The sequence below is a fragment of the Sinocyclocheilus anshuiensis genome, unplaced genomic scaffold (assembly GCF_001515605.1).
Source record: "Sinocyclocheilus anshuiensis isolate Anshui unplaced genomic scaffold, SAMN03320099.WGS_v1.1 scaffold183, whole genome shotgun sequence".
Lineage (NCBI taxonomy): Eukaryota > Metazoa > Chordata > Actinopteri > Cypriniformes > Cyprinidae > Sinocyclocheilus > Sinocyclocheilus anshuiensis.
This window is the reverse complement of record NW_015548309.1, coordinates 5210776-5230689: the sequence shown is the minus strand read 5'-3', so window position 1 is coordinate 5230689 and position 19914 is coordinate 5210776. Positions and strand designations below refer to the sequence as shown.

The 19914-nt window shown below is 38.1% G+C and overlaps 1 protein-coding gene across 1 annotated transcript in view; it reads right to left on the bottom strand.

Annotated features, from left to right (window-relative positions):
• Positions 1–19914, bottom strand: part of LOC107656447 (conserved oligomeric Golgi complex subunit 5-like) — a 64036-nt gene that overhangs the window by 18302 nt on the left and 25820 nt on the right. Inside the window, exons 8-12 of the mRNA XM_016444310.1 lie at positions 7782–7941; positions 7586–7698; positions 6967–7044; positions 3159–3240; positions 56–257 (exon numbers count right to left, since the gene is read on the bottom strand). Coding sequence (XP_016299796.1) covers positions 56–257; positions 3159–3240; positions 6967–7044; positions 7586–7698; positions 7782–7941 — 635 coding nt within the window. The remainder of the gene's footprint in view (positions 1–55; positions 258–3158; positions 3241–6966; positions 7045–7585; positions 7699–7781; positions 7942–19914) is intronic.

Here is a 19914-nt window from a genome sequence, read left to right as displayed (position 1 = left end):
ACAAATGTTGAAGAGTTAGTGTACATGTAACTGTGTTTGTGTGTTTAGTACTCACTCGTAGTCTGGTTTGGTCCGAGTGAACAGATCTTCAGTATCATGCTCTGACACTGGCATTTCCACATCTAGACCTGCACCACTGCTCACAAGCGCCCCCTGTATGCTTGCGCTGTACTGCTGCAGCCTCTTCCATAGCTCATTATAAAGCCTCAAGAGTTTGGGATACTCTCCCTCCAGGGCCTGCTTCAGGAAGGTTGATGCTGAGAACAAAAGAAAAATAAATTGAGAACAGGATGCATTTAAAGAGAAGATGGCCACATAGATAAATACATGTGTTGTGTCTTTGTCCTGATCTTGACATTTTAGAAAGACTGCGTTACTAGAGCAGTAGTTTGAAACTGCATCAAATGCATCAACTTTTATGATTACAAAGAATACGACAACAAAAACTTCATTCTTTTGAATGATATGCAATGAAGAATCTCAAAAAGAAAGATTCTTAATTTCATTTTTTCAATTTCAAATTATTTATTTTTTTAAATCAGGGTTAAAAAGCATACATTGTTGTGAATACCATATAATTAAAAAGTGTTGCCTATGACAATGGCAAGCAGTGACTTGAAACTACAAACCCTTTCTTTGTGCCTCAGTGAGCTGAAAAACCAAATCCCTTATCTCCAACCAATCTAACAAAAACAATGTTGAATAAAGAGAATACACTTGGCAAAATGAGAGTCAAACGGACGGAATTGCATAAAAATGGCTCTTCATTAATATGGTAATAACCCAACTTTACAGGTGATTAAATGCTCATTACGAATATTATGCAGATTGTTGCCTATGCAGATTGCTTTGATGAATGCATAATTGAGTAGTTCAGAGGAGCAAGCATCTTAAATGGTTTCAATCTTTGTTTCGCCATCACTCGAACAAAGATGAGTGCTGGCAGTTCTACTCTACCGATGGAGTGCTGACTATGAGCTGTAGCCATGTTCAGCTGATGCTACATTTAAGATTTATTGCTGATAGTGAAGCTTAAATTTCCTCACTTCATAAAACTGCCATGCAGTAGTGTTCAAACACAACCCATGACTGTCAAGAAAATCTTTCCTCAGGGAAGGTGATGAGGTGCATACAAAAACCAACAAATAAATGTCAGTGTGAAATGGTTGAAATATGGCATCTTTCTTGAACAAGTGTTAGTCAGGAGCAAGGTTTTGCCTTTCATGTTGTGATACAATAATGAAATGAAAAATAAAAATAACATTAATAATAAAAACAGCAGAACTGACCCTAGACCAGCACTCTGACTGTTAGCAAATTAATTCATACAGGTTCAAGGCCAAGTCAGGAAGCCTACACTGAATGTTGAGGGGAATACTGGCTTCATCTTTTGACCTGCTCTTTGAAAGGCAAGCAGTTCAAGAAAGAATTCTGGGAAGAGGCAGGGAGCTGTCAGTAGTCACAAGACATATTTTTGGACAAAGAGGCAGCGATGAATCATTTATAAACAGATCTTCTTTGAAGGCTCGTGGAGCAGTGATCTCTCAAGACAGAGTCCATAACAATCGACCCGAGAACTAAAATGTTTTCTGATGGCTTCTAGGAGCTGCAAAGTTTGTGAGAGCATCTTTACCTCGAACTCTCTTATTTTGTGAGAGTATTTTGGCCAAGTTCCCTTAATAGATGTACAAGGTGAGCCCCCTAGGGTCTGGAGAATATAAAAGCAAGTTTGATTGAGAGGTTTCAAATCAGGTAATGCACAAGCATTTGGATAATGAAAGTGATGCAAAGGCTCCTATTTGCCTTCTATTGATCAGGGGAGTGAAGCACAAAGCGTCATTAGGTCGTGATAACACAGGCAGGGATCAATAGAGCCACACCATCAAGGCCAAGGTCTAAATTACAGTGACTCTGCAGGGAGGACGCACTGCCCGAGATCTTTAGCACACTAATTAAGATGGGCACCAGTCGCAATCATGAGCTAGTGTGATCTATTTATGAGGCAATTCTGTGACACTGAAGGTTTCTTGTTGTAATACAGCCACCAAAATGATGCATCAATCAAGTTAGTAATGTTTTTTAAATTTCTTAATTTGCCAGACTTGTTCAACCAGAGAACATTTCCTCTCGAGAAACCTAGAGTTAAGTGCCTAGATCAAGAGCACAATGGTCATAGGTCATGAAACATCCCTTCTGAGGTTTAAAACCACAACCCAATGGCAAGTTCATGGGTTTGATTACCATGGAATCAAACCCATTTAGGATCAGCCTAAAAAACATCAGTTGATCAACAATACAAAGTGTCTAAAACCTAGGCCTTCATCCCAGCTCCTAGGGATCCACTGTCCTGCATAGTTCAGCTACAACCCTGATCAAACACACCTGAACCAGCTAATCAAGTTCTTCCGGATTACTTGAAAACCCATAGGCCAGGTGAGTTGAAGCAGGTTGGAAATACACTTTGCAGGACAGTGGATCCCCAGGAGCAGGGTTGAAGACCTAGGGCCTAGAATCCATCCCAAGACTGAGTTGTGGAAAAAGCTATTCTGAAATGGTACTGTAGCTTGCCAAGTTACAGGCTAATTTAAATAGAAGTAAAGAGGGGAGTCTGTTTTTGGTTATACACCGGTGGAGTCACATGAATCTCACATTTGAAGGTCTGCTTCCTCCATATTCCCTTGTGACCAAACACCTGCCTTGATTTATCCTGCGCTTTAGTGATGATAACACCATGAGATCAGTGTAGAAATCATCGTTTTGTGGCTGTATTGATGATGGCCTCTCTCATTGGCTGCACCTGAGCTCTAAAAATCATCAGAGATTACGGAAGTGTAAACACTCTCCCCCCAACCCCCCAGTTCGGGTTGAGATTATAGTGTGAAGTGGAAGTGAAAAACGAACAATGTCTAATACAGGCTCAGTTCGTAGAGGAAAGGGTTAACAGAGTCAGTCTTCTCAAAAGCAACTCCAGATGAGTGTACGTGGGTAATAAAGAGTTTGAATCCGACTGCAATGTGATGAAAAGAAAGCAAGAGCGGAGGAGAAGAGAGAGACTAGTGGCAGGAGGGGAGCTTGTGTAACACACTCACACACAGAATGAGCTTTTGAGATGCATGGCGGGGCATGGTCTTAAACAAAAACCCCAGACTGAGACTCACCAGCTGTGGCTTTCTGCAGCTCCTCAGAAAGCGTCTGAGTGACTGAACTCCAGAAGGCATGCAAGATGTCAGGCTGCCCATCCTGATAAGAGAGAGAAAACACATGAATTTTACCATAATGGCCCCTGACACACATAATAATTTATATATGCATTAACACACTATGCAAACAAAGCTGATATGACTGCCTTTAATGGCATCAACCGACAACATATCACAAAACTAATGTCCAGGTCACATTTCACCCTAAATACAAACTAGAATCATGGCAATTTAGCAAATTTTCATTTTTGCAGGGGCGTTCTTACTCATTTCACATGCGAAGGGGTTAGGCCATAACAGATTATTTACATATAGTAGCCTTAAAAGTTGTGGTGATTGGAGGGAGGGTGAAAAATAGTAATGTAAAACCAAATAACAATATATTTTGTGCAAGAAACTTTGGCAATAAAAGGGTACTTTTAATTCGGTGAAAAAATAATATGACCCCCACACTTCTTATGCTATCACTCAGACAACACTGGCATTAGCAATCATTGACAGAATAATGACTGTCTGATCCGTTTGTGCATTTGTGTGTAAACAGGGAAGTCTATGGCAAATAATCATTTGGGAATCATGACAAAACAAATATGGTCTAATGCTGGTGGAGGTGTGCCACGTGCCAGTCTAACCACTTCTCACTATGTGCGTGTGTAAAGAGGCTGGAGTGTCTCAGGATCAACCAATTAAAGAGGCAGTTAGTTTGTCTGATCTTCACCCTGTCACCCCAATGCTGAGCTATTGAGGAACGAGTAGAAACATTTTTTTTATTTTGAATACAAAATATCTAGTTTACATACAAAGGGAGATCACATTTACTTTTATAGACCATTTAAACTTATTTACTGACCAGAATAGTATTTGTGTGCCTGACAAAGCGTGTGTAACTTGAATAGACTGTCAATTTACAGACAACAAGATGCACAATGATTGCACAAAGATTAATTTACACAGGGGGAACGGGGTGAGCCAGAACTGATTTGCATCACCTGTGCAAATCAACCTGCTCTGAATGTCCCTGTTGACTCACCGTACATCAGCCTAAAGTAGTTTGCAGTGACTTTACAGCAATATAAATGACTCTCTCTTATGACTCTCAATTTCTGGCGCTACAAATTTGAGAATTCTCCAAAGAAAAAGAATTGACAAGATGAAGTATGGAGACTTCATAGTTAAATATACACAGCAGGGTCCAAAAGTCTAAGACCACATTGGCAGTCTTTAAATCTGGAAATAAACAGCAAGTAAAAAAAAAATTGGAACATTTAAAAAAAATTACAAATTATAGAAGAAATGTATGTAAATTTGTGACGGAGTATGTGAACTCCACTGAACAAAAGGTCACCAAAGGTCCATTAAAGTTCACAAGATGCCCTTTGTTGCATTATGAAATTGTCAGATAACATGGATCATCAGGTTTTGCACATCAGGTTTTGTCCATGCTTAATTTGTATTTTGGCATGGTTTCAGTACCATCATCAATAAAATACAACCAATCTTGGCTTCTCTTTCTTTTTTCTCTAGTAAAATACAATATTTTAAAAAAAGTTTCATATATGCTCCAGTGCTTCAGGCAATTTCTTCTTTCTGATGTAGAGTCGTATTTCACATTTATGACACCTGAAGTGAACAAGAGGGCCATCCGTGAAGATGAACTCATGCCAGAGAGCCAGAAGGCATGTTTGCTACATAAAAGCAGCTGGGAATCCAACGGGAAGGTCTGTTTTACTTGTGTAACTGTTAAATGTAGCGGTTTGCAGGTTTTGCTTTCCGATGGGTACCTGTGTGGGGGGTGTTTTTGCCACCAATAAAGGTGTGAGATTGTGGGAGTTTGAAAACAGCTTTCAAAGTGGAGGCAGAGAAAGAAAACAAAAAATCATGACATTCACCCACCTTTTCCAATCTCCAGGGAATCCGACAGCAGCTTTGTTGTGCTGTACATTGACTCCTCCACAAAGTTCCTATATGTTTTCCTATACTGCATATGTGTACCGTCTCCTGCATGCACCTTGTTAAACTGAAGGTTCAGAGGTGCTGCAGAGCTTTTTACAGGCTGTGAGGCTCCAAAAGAGGTGCCTGCCCTGCAACACCTTTCACAGGGCCGTTTAAATGTCGGGTGCTCTTTTAATCTACAGCTGACGAATCTCTGAGCACCCGATGACACTCTGTCAGTTATTCTGTGTGGTTTGAATTTCAAGGTGTTCCTTTCTACCAACAGTCATTGAGCTTTAAACAAAATGTGAGTTTGTGAACTTAAGATAAAAAACATTTCAGTCCATGAAGCATTACATTTAAATCAGCACAGATATTATGTAGCACTATTTTAACTTTTATCTCCGTTCATCACGCTGTCATGTTTTCTTACATATTCGAAAGAGAAAGGCCAAATTTTGCAATACCACCCTCACTTTCAAATCGAACTTTTTGCTTTTCCTTTCTGTTTTGTAACAAGGAAAGAAAAGGTCTATGGGAGAGCGAGAGAAGGTGTTGCCATGGAAACGCCCTCCCCCCCAATTCCTGCAGACCTCAATCTTCTGACCGAAAATCTCGATTTCCAAGAGGTGATTAGAAGCCGCTCAACTCATCTCCCCGAAACTGTTTACTGAGTGAAAACGGGAGGAATACCAACAGACAGAGAGAAAACGACTAGGTTTGGAGACAGACCTTTTATTTTTCTCACAAATGCAAAACACAACTATGGCTGTGTTCGGAATGGAATTCTAACATACTGTGCGGTATACTGTATGCAATAGAAAACATAAGTATGCAGTAGTATGCTATGTTGTTGTCGCATGACTTCATTACGTTTAAAGCAAGTGGCCTGCAGTTATCATGAAATTGCATTACTATTAAGGACACATTCTCATTGAAATATAAAAATGCATGTGTAAAATTTGCATGCTGTGCACAGTATACACACAGAACATATAATACAAGTAGTATGCAATTCCAAATTTATCCATGTTACAATTCTGCATCAGATAACCTGAAATCTATGCCCACATTAGCTTTGCTGGTTATGGTTTAAGGAAATGAGTCGCTAAAGGCCTGCTCTAATTCCCAGCATTATATGCGGTCTTTGAAATCCATCTGTGAAATCTTACCACCCCTTCCTAAACTGTTCTGATCTCACAGTTTAGCCCTTCATTTGGCAGAAAATAGCACCTTAATTACCGGCTGTAATTAACCAAATTTGCCACTAACAAATTTGCCACATATGAATGGAGAGCCAAGGATGTCTGGGATACCAAAGCGGAAACACACTGCATATGCCTTTGCAAACACTGTTCTTGTCACTCAGCACGCACCAACACACTCCTGCTAGTTCACAAAGTCACCCAGAGCCAAATGGAGAATGTAGATAAAATTGTCCCATCACTGTCTGGCTGAAAATGTGTGGTGGATATATGTGTGTGCATGCATGTGGGGTAGATAACCTTGTCACAGAGGGGCCAGCCACCTGCAGACACCAATTAGGATGTCATTTACTGCTAATATGCCAGCAGCAAGTGAACCAGCAGGGGCTATGCAGGCCATCCAAAAGGCAAGGGCAACACATAAAAATCCTTTGTAATAAATCACTACATATCAAGGACAGACTCTTCACTCATGGGATACGTACAATATCGACACATAACTTCCCAGTCTGACTTTACAAACAAAATTTAACTGCACACCTCTTCCATTACACACACACACACACACACAACAAAAAACAAAACAAATGAAAACAAATATAGATATGAAATCATATTTTCCATCCCACCTTGATAATCTCATCAATAAAGCACACATGAGACACTGGGTCCCTCTTTTTGGTTAGAACCTTCTGCAGGTGCTGCACCTGTTCAGGAACATAGAAGAAACTTTATCCAATATATTCAAGCATTATCTAAATTTAACACTTGGCTTAACACTTGTACCTAAAATAGGTACAATTGATAACTGCACTCACAAAGTAGTTCTATTAACAAGTTTTAAAATCATGCACTTAATTAATGCATCATGCACACGCATTTAATACAAAATTAGAATAACTGATTTGTATATTTTTCTTTACCAACAATATATTTCCAAAAGCAGCTAATGCATCAAGCTTTGCAAGTTGCCAAGTAATGCATGGACTTGAACAGCTTGTATGAGTGGTGAAGGGTCTCCCCTCCCCACTCAAGCATCCTCACTCTACCATTAGCAGGAGTGGCAAAAATTTAATTTCGGAGCTTAATCAAGCTTAATATTTTGTGGCTTTACAAGTGAACACCAGACAAAGTGGAGTGGGACATGGTAATAACACAGCCACCTGTGAACTACTGGTGTTTTGCCTAATGACATTAACAGTGTTTCATAATAGTAACATCTGTGTGAGTTTGATAACTTATGCATACCTGACCACACGCAGCACAGATCTGGTCCATTAGTTTCTCTAAATTTGTCCAAAGGGCAGCTCGAAATGCAGCTGTGTTCCCTGGAGTGGGCATGACGGCTCTGCCAGGGGCACCTAAACACAGCAGACACACACTAAAACACAATGCAAAATCAGCAAGCACTCTAAAACGGCCTTAAATGCACTAAACAACAAACCTCTGGTGTTGGCAGGTTGAGTGAGGACTTTAATGTCAAGGGCATTAACAACATTCTCCTGCACAGATGTCCTGTATCCATCCACCACACTTCTTATGGTCTCTCTTAGATTGCCGAGGTTGTAAAACACCTGTAGGGCCGTTCCCACCTGAGACGGATTCTGTGGGATAAACAAATCAAAAACAATCAAAAATTCTATAACAAAGAAAAGACACTGTATGAGCTACAATGTGCTACAAGTTTTAAATGAATGGTTTAATCACATGCCATACTGTGGCCTAATCAGAAGCAAGGTTATAAGTTTAATAAGTTTGTCATTATTGTAAAGAAAATATTTGTTTTTATAATCTTTCTAAGTGTAACGTTCTCCTCTATTTTTTTTTACTGAAAAGTGAAAACCCACTTTACACGATAAAATCCCACTTCACATTAAGTTCTTTAATACATTATCTCCCAGTTAATATTTTGTTTCACCAGAAATGTTCATTTGTTTTGTGTGTTCTGTGGTTTTGAATGAGTTGCATAATATTTGAGTAGAATTAATGTGGGAAGCAGGCCACTGACACAAAGGAATCTAAATACATTTACATTCTCTTCTTCAGTTTCAAGTCAGATTTACACCTGAGACTAGTCTTCTCCGCATGAGGGGATCACAGACTGTGCACAGCACTTGCCGCAAGAGCCACCGATTGACGTCACTGCGCTCAACACCAGAGCACATGTAAGGAAAGTAGGTCAAATTCAAATTCTTTAAATTCAACTGTCTCAGCTTAGCTGTGACTACAGGACATTGGAGTTTAAAACGCAAAACAGGAAGCTCTCCAATGCTGCATTCAAAGCAGCTTCAAGCAGATGGTCCCGATCTCTGATCCTGCCTTTAATCTCCCAGGATGAAAGCGCCAATCATTACAACCGATTCAAGACCCCGTCCAACTTCAATCTAATCCCAGTGCATCAAAGATGATCAGGCCCAGTGGCTTTCCCAAACTGTACACGGAAAACTGCAGGTGAATTGATATTTATGCAACAGATGTGATGAGAGAAAGTGATAATTCAGTAAATCTACCCTTCTTGTCTCTATGTGCTTGACTAATGGTGAACAGATTGAGTGTAATAGGTAGGAGTGGTAGGATAAAGCCATCAGTGGTGGCTAAGCACTTTGCTGCAATCAGCGTTTTCAAGCTCTAATCATGCAAATGATGGGCACACACTGCTACAGCTCCTCTGTGCTCTGAATTTTGTCATTTTCAACATTGGTCAAGAGAAATTTGCCCAACTGTGAAAGAGGTTCCACTGTAAAATTCTAAACAACTGCAAAAAGATTGGTGTGATGGGCAGAATGGATGTTTGAAGATTAAACTTCATTTTTTAAAGAGTCAATTAGATTGAAACACCTAGGTTTTATGCACTGCAACATTGTAAAACCAAAGGGAGTCACTGACTATAGTAAGTACAAGAAGAAACAGCAATCCCTTGTGACCTCATTACAGGTGTTGGTGAGGGTCCGTTCCGATTTCTGATACACTAGTGGCTGCATTGTTTTTGTAGCTACTTACGATCTTAGGAAGTAAGACCAAATGGGAAAAACTGTCCCTGCACTTAGAAAAAATTGCAAAGCATTGGTGCCTATTTCAGCTTAACTGCTGCAGGGTCACAAGACACTAGAGCACATTTTGAGATTTTATACACCCTGACGATAGCATGTGTGAGTATGAGAGCTTTAGACAAAAATGTTTTAATGCAGTCTGATTAAACTGCAAAAATGTGTCCATCGACTTTTGGCATTTAATATCTATTGTTGCTGAAAAATACAGTGGTATAATTGTTTTATCTATACTGCTCAGCCGTAGCTAAACATTCACAAACCGAGCCAAAATTGGCTGTTGTCCAGCAGCATAAATCATATGTTGTCACTTATGCAACAGTGAGTGTAGTTGTCAAAGAACAGATGTGAATCACAGACAAAGGAAAACAGAGGATTGGGAGAGACCTAATTGCATGCAGCAGGTTCACTCGCAGCATGTAATGCACTAGCCCTCATTTACCCTGAACTGTGGAAGGATAATGGTTTAGCAGGGACATGCACAGTCACCGTGGAGATGGATTTGATCAGCTCAGTGCAAGCTGGTGACCCAGGATGGCTAGCTGCCAACTGCCGTGAATGAGGTGTTTTCACATTACTCACATCCAGGCAAGCACTATGCTTTTGTTCCCAGAATTAGCACTTAGCTGGAACAGGTGGCCAACGATCGCTTTCTTTACCGGCAAGAGAGAGAAAAACATATTTGGGCTAATGCTTTTGAGCTCAAACTGCAGAAGAGACCAATTTTTGATTGGGAAAATATACAGTTAGCCATCACTGGGAAGGTGAAATGCAACTAAAAATACACCTCGGTTCCATGTTGATTAGATTGGCTTGCATGTTGTGGGCTATTGTTGCAAAGAGTGGGAAATCTTATACAGCGTGTTTAGTTTTGTCAGTGCTGGTTTCACTCCATCCGCTGTCCAGCAGATGTGAAATTCATGAACTTGTGTAAGGTGTAACACCCTTTCTTGATATGTTTCTTGGGAGAATTACATTTCATACTGGAATTAATATGTTTATATCAGATAACTCCTCATAAACAGTGAAGGTCAGAAAAGGTCTTGCCATCTTCATGGCAAGGCGCTGCATGTTCTTCTACCATAATGCAGATCCAATTCAATGCAGATTCTTACATAATTGCAAAAGGCAGGTGGCATGCTTGGCGAACACATCACTGTATCTGAATCCTACAGATCATATGTACAAGGAGGTTTGAGATGTGCCAATGTTATTTTTGCCATCTTGAGATTTAGGTGTGTTTCTCCAGGGGAACATAGGAGACAAAATGCATGTGAAAAAGCATCTTACTGCTTGCTGTATTTGCTCTTTGATGGCACTGGTAACTTTCATATTCCACTCAGAGATGGTTTATAGGAGTAACAAAAAGCTGATGTATTAGTGTTTAACCTGGTGGAAGAAACTGGGTCACATAAGGTAAACAAGATGGGGTGGGATGCTATAGATCATCCTTGGGTCACTATGCCTCCATCATGTATCTGACCTGGGCCTGTAATAACTATACTACACTGCTTGTATCACCTCCATTACAGACGCAGTGTGGGGGCTTGATTAAATTCTCTCCTGCTTGGTAAAATTAAATTCGGTCAACCGTTCTGCATGAATACTTCAGGTAGATGTCCTTTTTCTAGAGAAACCACAAAGGAAAAAAATACACAGCCCAAAAAGGGAACTTCCAACGAAATCAAGTATGCTAGCTCAACAGGAACATTGTGAGAGTTTGCTCATTACGTAGGGCGCAGTGCCTTACGAGAAAAACAACAGTCATTTCCAGCCAATTGCTTCCTTTCATAAAAACACCTGGTCACCAAGCCAGTGTCATTAGCTTCTGGCTGTGTTTATTTTGTCACCATATGGAAGATATTTGTCTACCAAACAATAGCTGATAAGTAGATCACACCAGGGGTCTTTGCCCACATACGGTGCCCAGGTAATTCCTGCTATGAGAACATTTCCATACGTCCATTATATGCATTGTAATACTGGATTAAATGTTATATATACATTCAAATAAAATACAAAATAACTGGGAATTTTTAAAGACAAAAATCATGCTAGATAAAACTTCCTTCAAGAACTGACATAATCATGGGTGGGAAAACAATCACATAAGCACCAGTAAGTATTAGCAAGAGATTTCAGCCTGCTTAGTAACATTACAGATAATAACATCATAGATAATATGATAGCATCACAATTTTTAGAGATTAAAAAAATAAATAAAAATGAAATTAACAAAAAGTGAAAATTGACTCAATTTAACGGTCAATCTCTTGTGCGATGGATACATAAATGGCAATAAAATCAATAGGGTGGAAATAATCAAGTATATAATTTGAGACAACAGCACAAAACATCACAAAATTGATCAAATGCTTATGTTTGTTCTGTTGTTTTCACTGTAGATTTCACTTCCTGGAGGCCACTGGCTTGAAAAGAGGACATTTTTAGAAGTCTGCTAAATCTTTTGTAGAAATACTTAAATTACAACACAATAAGTTTACATTTTTTATATTTACAGAAAATACTGCATAGCACAAATGACCCAGCCAATATGAGAATTACATGAGTTATATGGATGATACAGGGACATGTGTTTTCCTTCTAGTCATTCCCAATCCAAAAATTACAGCAAACATGGTCAATGCCAGCCCATAAGAACATACAGAGTTCATTGGCTCACACTTAGCAAAGTGTTATGGCCATGCAAGAGTAATTCTGAAGAACAGAGAGGGCGAAAGTGAGACTTTGAGTGTGAAGAAAAAGTGAAAAGATGATGGATCACTTAGACATTCATTTACGTGTCGTGTTTCCACAGCAACCCAAAAACAAACATGACGAAGACCGATTAAAGCCTTTTAAGACGCACTTGGGAAATGTCAGTGCAATGCCAGACCAGGAAGAAATGAACTCAATTTGGGAGAGAACCGATGATTGTGGAAAGGAGAAAGGTGAAAGATGAGGTGTGCTCAGCATAACTAATGAGAGAGAACATCTTCAGTGATAAAGAAACTTTGATTTGCACTGGCATTAAAAAGAAATTAACTCCTCTCATTCATTCATTAATTTTTTAACACTTGAGGTTAAATGCATCTTGTATCATGTCATTTCTTCATGTCAGAATGTAAGTCAAATTCAATGAACATCATTTAGTGATCCGTCTAAGTTTTTTCCATTTTTACGAATGGAAATACATGTGCCCTTATAATGAAATCCAGAGTGCAGGTTAACCTACTGAAAAAAGATGGACATGCATAACCATGAATAAAATATCTATTCAATCTTATGAAGGCAGAAAACAGGTTTCTGTTCAGACGAAAACACTTGTGCACAAAGGAACGGTGGTGGCTTACTGGTCCAAGTCACAATGCAAATCTATAGGATTTATCACCTATTTTGTCATCCACCAAGTCAAAATCTTAATCTGATCTAACATACTCATATATCAAGGTCCTTGAATGGTGCTGGAATAGTGCTATTAACAAACCATGCAAATAGCATGTTTATTGATATTAGCAGGATACCATTTCATGGTACCACAGTATATTAATACCTGTATACATCAACGATAATCAGTCAGTATCACGGTACATACTATCACTGAGCAAGTGCAACAGGAATAGTAATCAAAAGCTCCTCTCAATGACACTATAAACACTATAAATAAACTGCTGCATCTTTGTGCTTTTAACCTTTGTGTGACTTTTTTAATTGTGAAGAACGGACACCAGGCAGAAGAGATGTTAAACAGCATGTGCATATGGTCTCCATGGTAACAGTAATTTGTCAGGTGGGTGCTTGGCAGTAACCTGTTACTGATGGGTAATGGGCGAGAGAAGTCGACGTGCGAGAACGAGGAGCGCTAATCAGCACACATGGGAGCCAGTCGCTAACAGGTCTCTGATCTGTAACAGTGCTACCAGTACTCTTTCAATAAATCATACACAACCCTACTGAAAAACAAAGCTTTAATCCAGTCTACTTGTTGGTCTTAGCTGGCTTAGCAGATGGGGTCTTGGTTCAGAACATTGGTTGTTGATTGGATGTTAAGATGTGGGCGTGGCAGTCAAAAATGGAGACACACAAACATGAGTTTGCAGGGGTTTTGGACTAAATGATTGGAGAAGTCCTTCATACGTCACCAGAGAGAAGTCTAATTTTTCACCGGAAGATCCCATTATGACATTGTATTTTACCATTATGAGGACAAAACATTTATTTATAAAAATTAAACATTTGTACAGATTAGGTTTTTTAGGTTAGCTTTTGCTTGATTATCTTAGTTTTCACTTTTTTGTATTATTGTTATTCTTATATTGCATGTTTCCGTGTAAAGCGCCTTGAGAAGCTTCTTTTAAAAGGCGCTGTTTAAGGTAAAGTTATTTATTATTATTATTATTATAAAATGAACTATATTCATATTATCAACTGTTTACATTAAGACTTGAAACATGCATTTAGAAAACAGATAGGGTAAAGTTTCATTTCCTGCGACCTTAAAATGCACTTTATTCAGCAGTGAGATTCCATTCATTTTAAGTGTCCTCCAGGATATCACTTATGGAAATGCATAAATGCATAAATGCATGCAGTAAATATATGTGTGTAGTATGATCATTTGGAACAAGCATTTTGCCTTCTTCCCTCTGACAGAGCAGTGTGGAGACAAAAGCAGCCATACTGGCAGAACAAGCCACAACTGCTGACTGCTCGTCAGCTATATGAGCAATCCAGCGCATCTATATTCCATCTTCATGGTCTTTAGAGAGCAAACAGAGAAAAAATGTGAGAGAGCAACAGAGATGTTATGTTTGAAGTGAGTGAGAAGGCAAAGAAAAGGGAGGCACAAAGCTTCAGGAAAAAAAGGTGGCAAAAGAAAAAGACAGAAAAAAGACTTAAGGAGCGCACAAAAGCAATGACTTCACTCCTTAGCAGCTTCAACTCCTGAGAGACATTCCTTTTGATGTGAAGGTTACTCAAACACATGCCTCAAAAAAATGGGGGGGGGGGCTGCATAAACTTATCAGTGACCACCACAAGTTGAGCCCATTGGAAAACATGAGAAAATGAATGAAGATTTGAATAGAGTGCAACAATGACATATACTTTTTTGTGACCTTGGTATTTTCCCCATTCATTTTCTCCACAGGCATTGAAAAAATCCATAAAGCAAAACACCAAACCAAAATCAACCAGCTCTAACATTATAAGTGTTTATCTGAAGCAAAATGTGTTAAAAAACCCCCAGCAAAAATACACAAAACTGTGTATTTCCTTATTCTTTTATAAAGGAATGATCTGCTTGATGCATCCAAAGCATTGTAAATAGCAAAGCATAAAAGGATAGTACTGTTGATGGTACTACAAACTAATGACTTACAGCTATTGATTATAAGTTTATTACTAAGTATTAAGCTATACAAAGTAGTTTGAGAGTGTAGGATGAACAACTCTATTTCTTCATTGAAAATCATGCATGGGAGTGAGTAGTTATTGCTAAACTCTTGCACTCTTCAGGCAGGCTATTTTAATTCAGAGTACATTAAAACCTATTTACTGTAGTATTTTTTCTCTTGTTTGGAACAAGAAAGCAAGCTGTCATTTCCTTATCTGACAAACCTGTCCTTATATATACAAACACATAGCTGAATCCGGCAGGTTGTCAGGATAAAGGCCCATCTGTCACATAACAATGCAAAGCCTCTTGTAATATTAGACAGATCAGTATAGCTCAGTGTAGCTCTGTTTTTCTGTTGAAATCTCTATTTTACTATCACCCTCTGTTGTTTAAACTGCTAAAATAGAACTTAATTCTCACCATATTTCTGATATTATCTATCAAACTAATTTGACATTGTTCGCTTTTTAATCTAAACTGCTAGCGTAGCGTGTTAGCATTCCGTTAGCCTGTTAGCTTGTCATTCACGCCTAGCGTTTCTTTTCTCTCTCTCACTCTGTTTTTCACGAGTTCATGAAACAACTGTGGAATCATTCAAGTCAGAATCATTCAACAATCACGGTGAGTAATGGCTTCTTCTCCTGTTATTGTCACTTGCACTGCTTGCCACATGTATAGTGTAGCTTTCTCTGTCAGCGGCGAGGGATTCACATGTGATAAATGCAGGGAAATACTTAGGCTGACAAAGAAGATTTCAGAACTGGAGACACGCATCCAAACTTTAACTAAGGATAGTTTACCGGGAGCCAGAGCACCTGACATCTTGGCAAATTTAAAAGGGCTGGCTAATGCTAAACGTAAATTCAGTAAGATTGTTATTCACATTGGCGCTAATGATGTTCGACTTTCCCCGTCAGAGATCACTAAAAATAAAATAAATACACACATTTTTCCTGTTTAACAATGTAAAGCTGCTTTGACAATCTGTTTTGTATAAAGTGCTATATAAACAGAGGTGACTTGACTTGACTTGATCAGATCATTCAAGAACACACGAATAATTTTAACCCTGTTTGAATCCTGACTGAGTTACCTTAAAGGGCAACACTATTTCCTGTCACTTTAGAATGTCAGCATGCAAAACGTAGTCAAAAAGAGCAAAAAAGAAGCCACACATCTCTGCTCAGATGTTTGCAAATACCAAATGCGCTTTAAATCCTGCCATTCGTGTATAACAATGCAGCGACAAGCTAAACTGTGTGCTAATAAGACATTTCTAAATGATTACTACCCTCTTATGCACAGTTTGAGTCATGCATCAAGTTCAGCCCTGAAGGAACAATAAAAAAAATGCTGTTATCAAATCATTAGTGACAGGGCTTGCACATTAGTAATTGCAGGAGATTGTCTACACTGTAAAAAAAATTCTGTAGTTTTTACAAAATAATTTTGGCAGCTGTGGTTGCCAGAATAATTTTGTAAAAAATACAGAAAAACAGTAAACACATTTACGGGCAAAACATTTTACAGTATAAAACTGTAATCTACAAACAAGAAAATTTGAATGTAAACCAGTAAATTCAACAATGCACACTGCTATTAAAATCTGTTTTGTACCTTTAACATACTGACAACCACCATAATAATGCAGGTGGTAAAAGAGAAAGCCACATGAAGAATCAAAGCTCATCACAAGTAGCTTCGCCACAAGCAGAAGTATATACTGACTTCTGAGTCATTAATGCAAACACAAAACACCATCATGGTAACACACATGATACTTAAATAATGCATTAAACTTTCATTAAACAACAGAAGATGTAACATAAAGCCCAAATATACATAACTAATAACAAAAACTATTAAAAAAACATGATTATTTAAACAAAATACTTTCAAATGTGGAGTGTCATGCAGGGAATTCTGGGAATATCAGTTTACAGTTTTTGACTGTAAATTATACATTGATTTGTTATTTTTACTTCTAAAAACTGTAAAATTAACAGCATTTTACTGTAAAATTACATGAAATGTCTGGTTAGATATTTTACAGTTTTTCCCTGTATATAGTACGGGAACTTACTGTTAACCTATTAACAGTTTTTTTCCGTAGCGTTTTTACAAAATTTTACAGTTAAAATTACACTTATTTTTTACAGTGTATAAATAATCATGCATGAGTGAAAGGTATTCATTTACATGGAAAGAAGTAAAATTGCTATGTGGTATAGCAGAGAAAGAAATGAAGCATTGAATTGATTTCACTTAACATTCTTGTCAGTATTTGTTTGGCACAAGGCGTATAACATATTTTTTTTTGTGTCTTTTCAGCAGCGAGTGAGAGAAAATTCCATTACATGCCGCAGGTACATGGCTCGATTAGGCTGCGGATGACAAAAATCACATTCCACCAAGACAATGAACAAAGCTAAACAGATCAGACAGAATGGACAAATGCAGAGAAAGGAAAATAATTTAAATCCAAACGAAATCATTTAGTAAATCCTAACAAACATTCAGGGAAAAAAGACCAACGGTATATCTGGACTAATTGGAATGTTTGGTAAAATGACTATTGAAAAAAAAAATAATAATGTGACCCAATTGATTGTGGCAATGTGGACTACTGTATATCTGCACCTTATATCAACAAAACACAAATCTATGTGAGACAACCATCACACGAACTCTTGACCTCTTGAAATGGACAAAGGTGACGTATTGTTTAAAGGGTGCATGATCAATGTTCTGCTGGGGCTGCTTATGTAATACACAGTTACTCATGGTGGGGCAAGAGGCACATCTATCTGTCAAAGCAGCGGTGACTCAGTTAAAACCCAGACTCATTCGTCCCCTCTTGTCAATGCCCTTCCAATGCAGGCAGTGCCTAATCTATTATGTGGAGGAACCACACTCCCGTGGTTACACTAGTTATGGCTGCAGCAGGTCAGTTCTTTCCTAGGTTTATGACTGCTTTTGATCATGCACGAACCTGGTCACATGATTTTCTATGAACTTGCTGGTCAGCAGTCAAACTGCGCTAAAGACTAGCTTTTTAATATCTCCCAAATACATCAGCAATTTAGTCCTACACTCTTAAAAATAAGTGTTCCAAAAGAGCGGTGAAATAGAATCACCATTTTGAGTTCTCCAAAGAACCATTCAGTGAACAGTTCTTAGAAAAAAAATTTCTGAGTGTGAAGAAAATTTGTAATTATCTAAAAGGAACCTTTTTCATCATAAAGAAGCTTGTGTGGAATGGAAAGGATCTGTGGATGTTAAAAATCCTTAATAGAATATATAAAGTTATATATAATATAGTATTATATATAATATATATAATATATAATATATATAATAAGAATATATAAAGTTATATTTTGCTTTATACAGGAATCATGAATGCATTAAAAAAAAAAAACATCCATGCTATTCTAATGCACAGATAGATCTTGTTTTTGGGAATAAAGAGGTCCAAAAAAGTATATGGACACTTTTGTTGTTCTAATAAATGTGTGAATGCCATTGCATCAGATAACAACATAAAACCACAATGCAGGATCCTCTCTTCACTAACTTCACTTTTTTCAATATGTTTGCTCAGTGTCTTTTAATCAACTCTTGTTTTGTTCATTTTTAGTGAATTTATGAAGTCAGTTATCCTCAGGTTCACTCAGGTTATTATTTCAAAACTGGACAAACTTATTTTTGTGAGATGTTCTGCTTCTAAAGTGTTTTTCTTTAAAACAAGCAACACTTAGTTTGCAATCTAACGCAGTGACATTTTTAGGGTCACAGTATCGTGGCTGGAGAGATTGTCATTTTTTCTCTTCTGTAATAGAGAAGGCTGCATTAATGTCCATTCCTCCATTCCCCTACGAGCATGTGAAACAGGACACTGGCCCGTGAGTACTCTGCTTTTCTGGGTCAGGAAGACAGGAGCCAAGGCGAGAGTAGTCATTTGCATATGTGTGTCTGTGGACACACTTGTGAGACTCCACACAGTGAATTGTGAGCCCTTTGAGACCATAGTATGCATCTCCAGCTCGGACCACACACACACACCTCAGTGACCTCCAACCAATGTTTGCTGAGTAAGCAAAAACCTTCACTGCGGTAATGAGAATCCACTTCCAAAACCGCATCCCCTCTTCCACACTAAAAAAAGAAAAGGGGGTGGGGGGGCATGATTTACCCTCTCATGACCTTCTGTGTAAAAACGCCCCTCTTAAGCAGCTGATATAAATGTATGAGAAGAGAAATAAAAACAGACTTGTAACAACATGGATAAAATATTTAACAGACCTCCTCTTTTCTCACCCCATCCGAAGTGAATGTGCAGATACAGGCTACACTTTTTGTTCTGCCTCCCTGCACATCAGTGTCTAATTTTGATCTTCAAACGCACTCTCCTTTCAAGTGCCCTTCTGACAATATGGCAGTGAATCAGACAGCTGATGCTTTCAAAACAGGAGTGCACTGATATACAGTACCAATCTTCTGTACGTTTTTAATTACATTTAGAGGAGAAAAATACACCAAGCACTATGTCACTATGCACCAAAAAGCAATTAAGAACAGATGAATCCCTCCAAACTAATAAGATTTCAAAGAAAATGTTCAACAGCTCCTGCAGCTTTAAGATGATTCATCAGATTATGTTTTTCTTTAATAAATGCAGCCTTGATGAACAGAAGAGACTTCTTTAAAACACATAAAAAATCTTACTGATTGCAAACTTTTTAACAGCAGTGTATATATAGATATAGATATCAGAAGAAAGGTTATATATACATTAATCAATTAGCTTTGCATTATTTTCAAATGACTATCATTTCACTTACAAATACATCATATTACAGAAATCAAGTCAAGTCAATGAAAAAGAAAAACAAACTGTTTACAGTAATGCACTAACAGTGAAAGTCAAGGCAAAGCACTGTATGGGAGTACATTTTAAAACAGACCAAAATAGACCAAATTCAAAAGTGACATTATGCAGCTTTTAACTACTGTCAACATGCAAGAAAACAACATTACAAATATTTGAGCAGCACAAATATCTATCTCCATAAATTTACACTGTAAGTGCATTACTGGAATCACGACTGTTGCTCTTACAACCTGAGGAA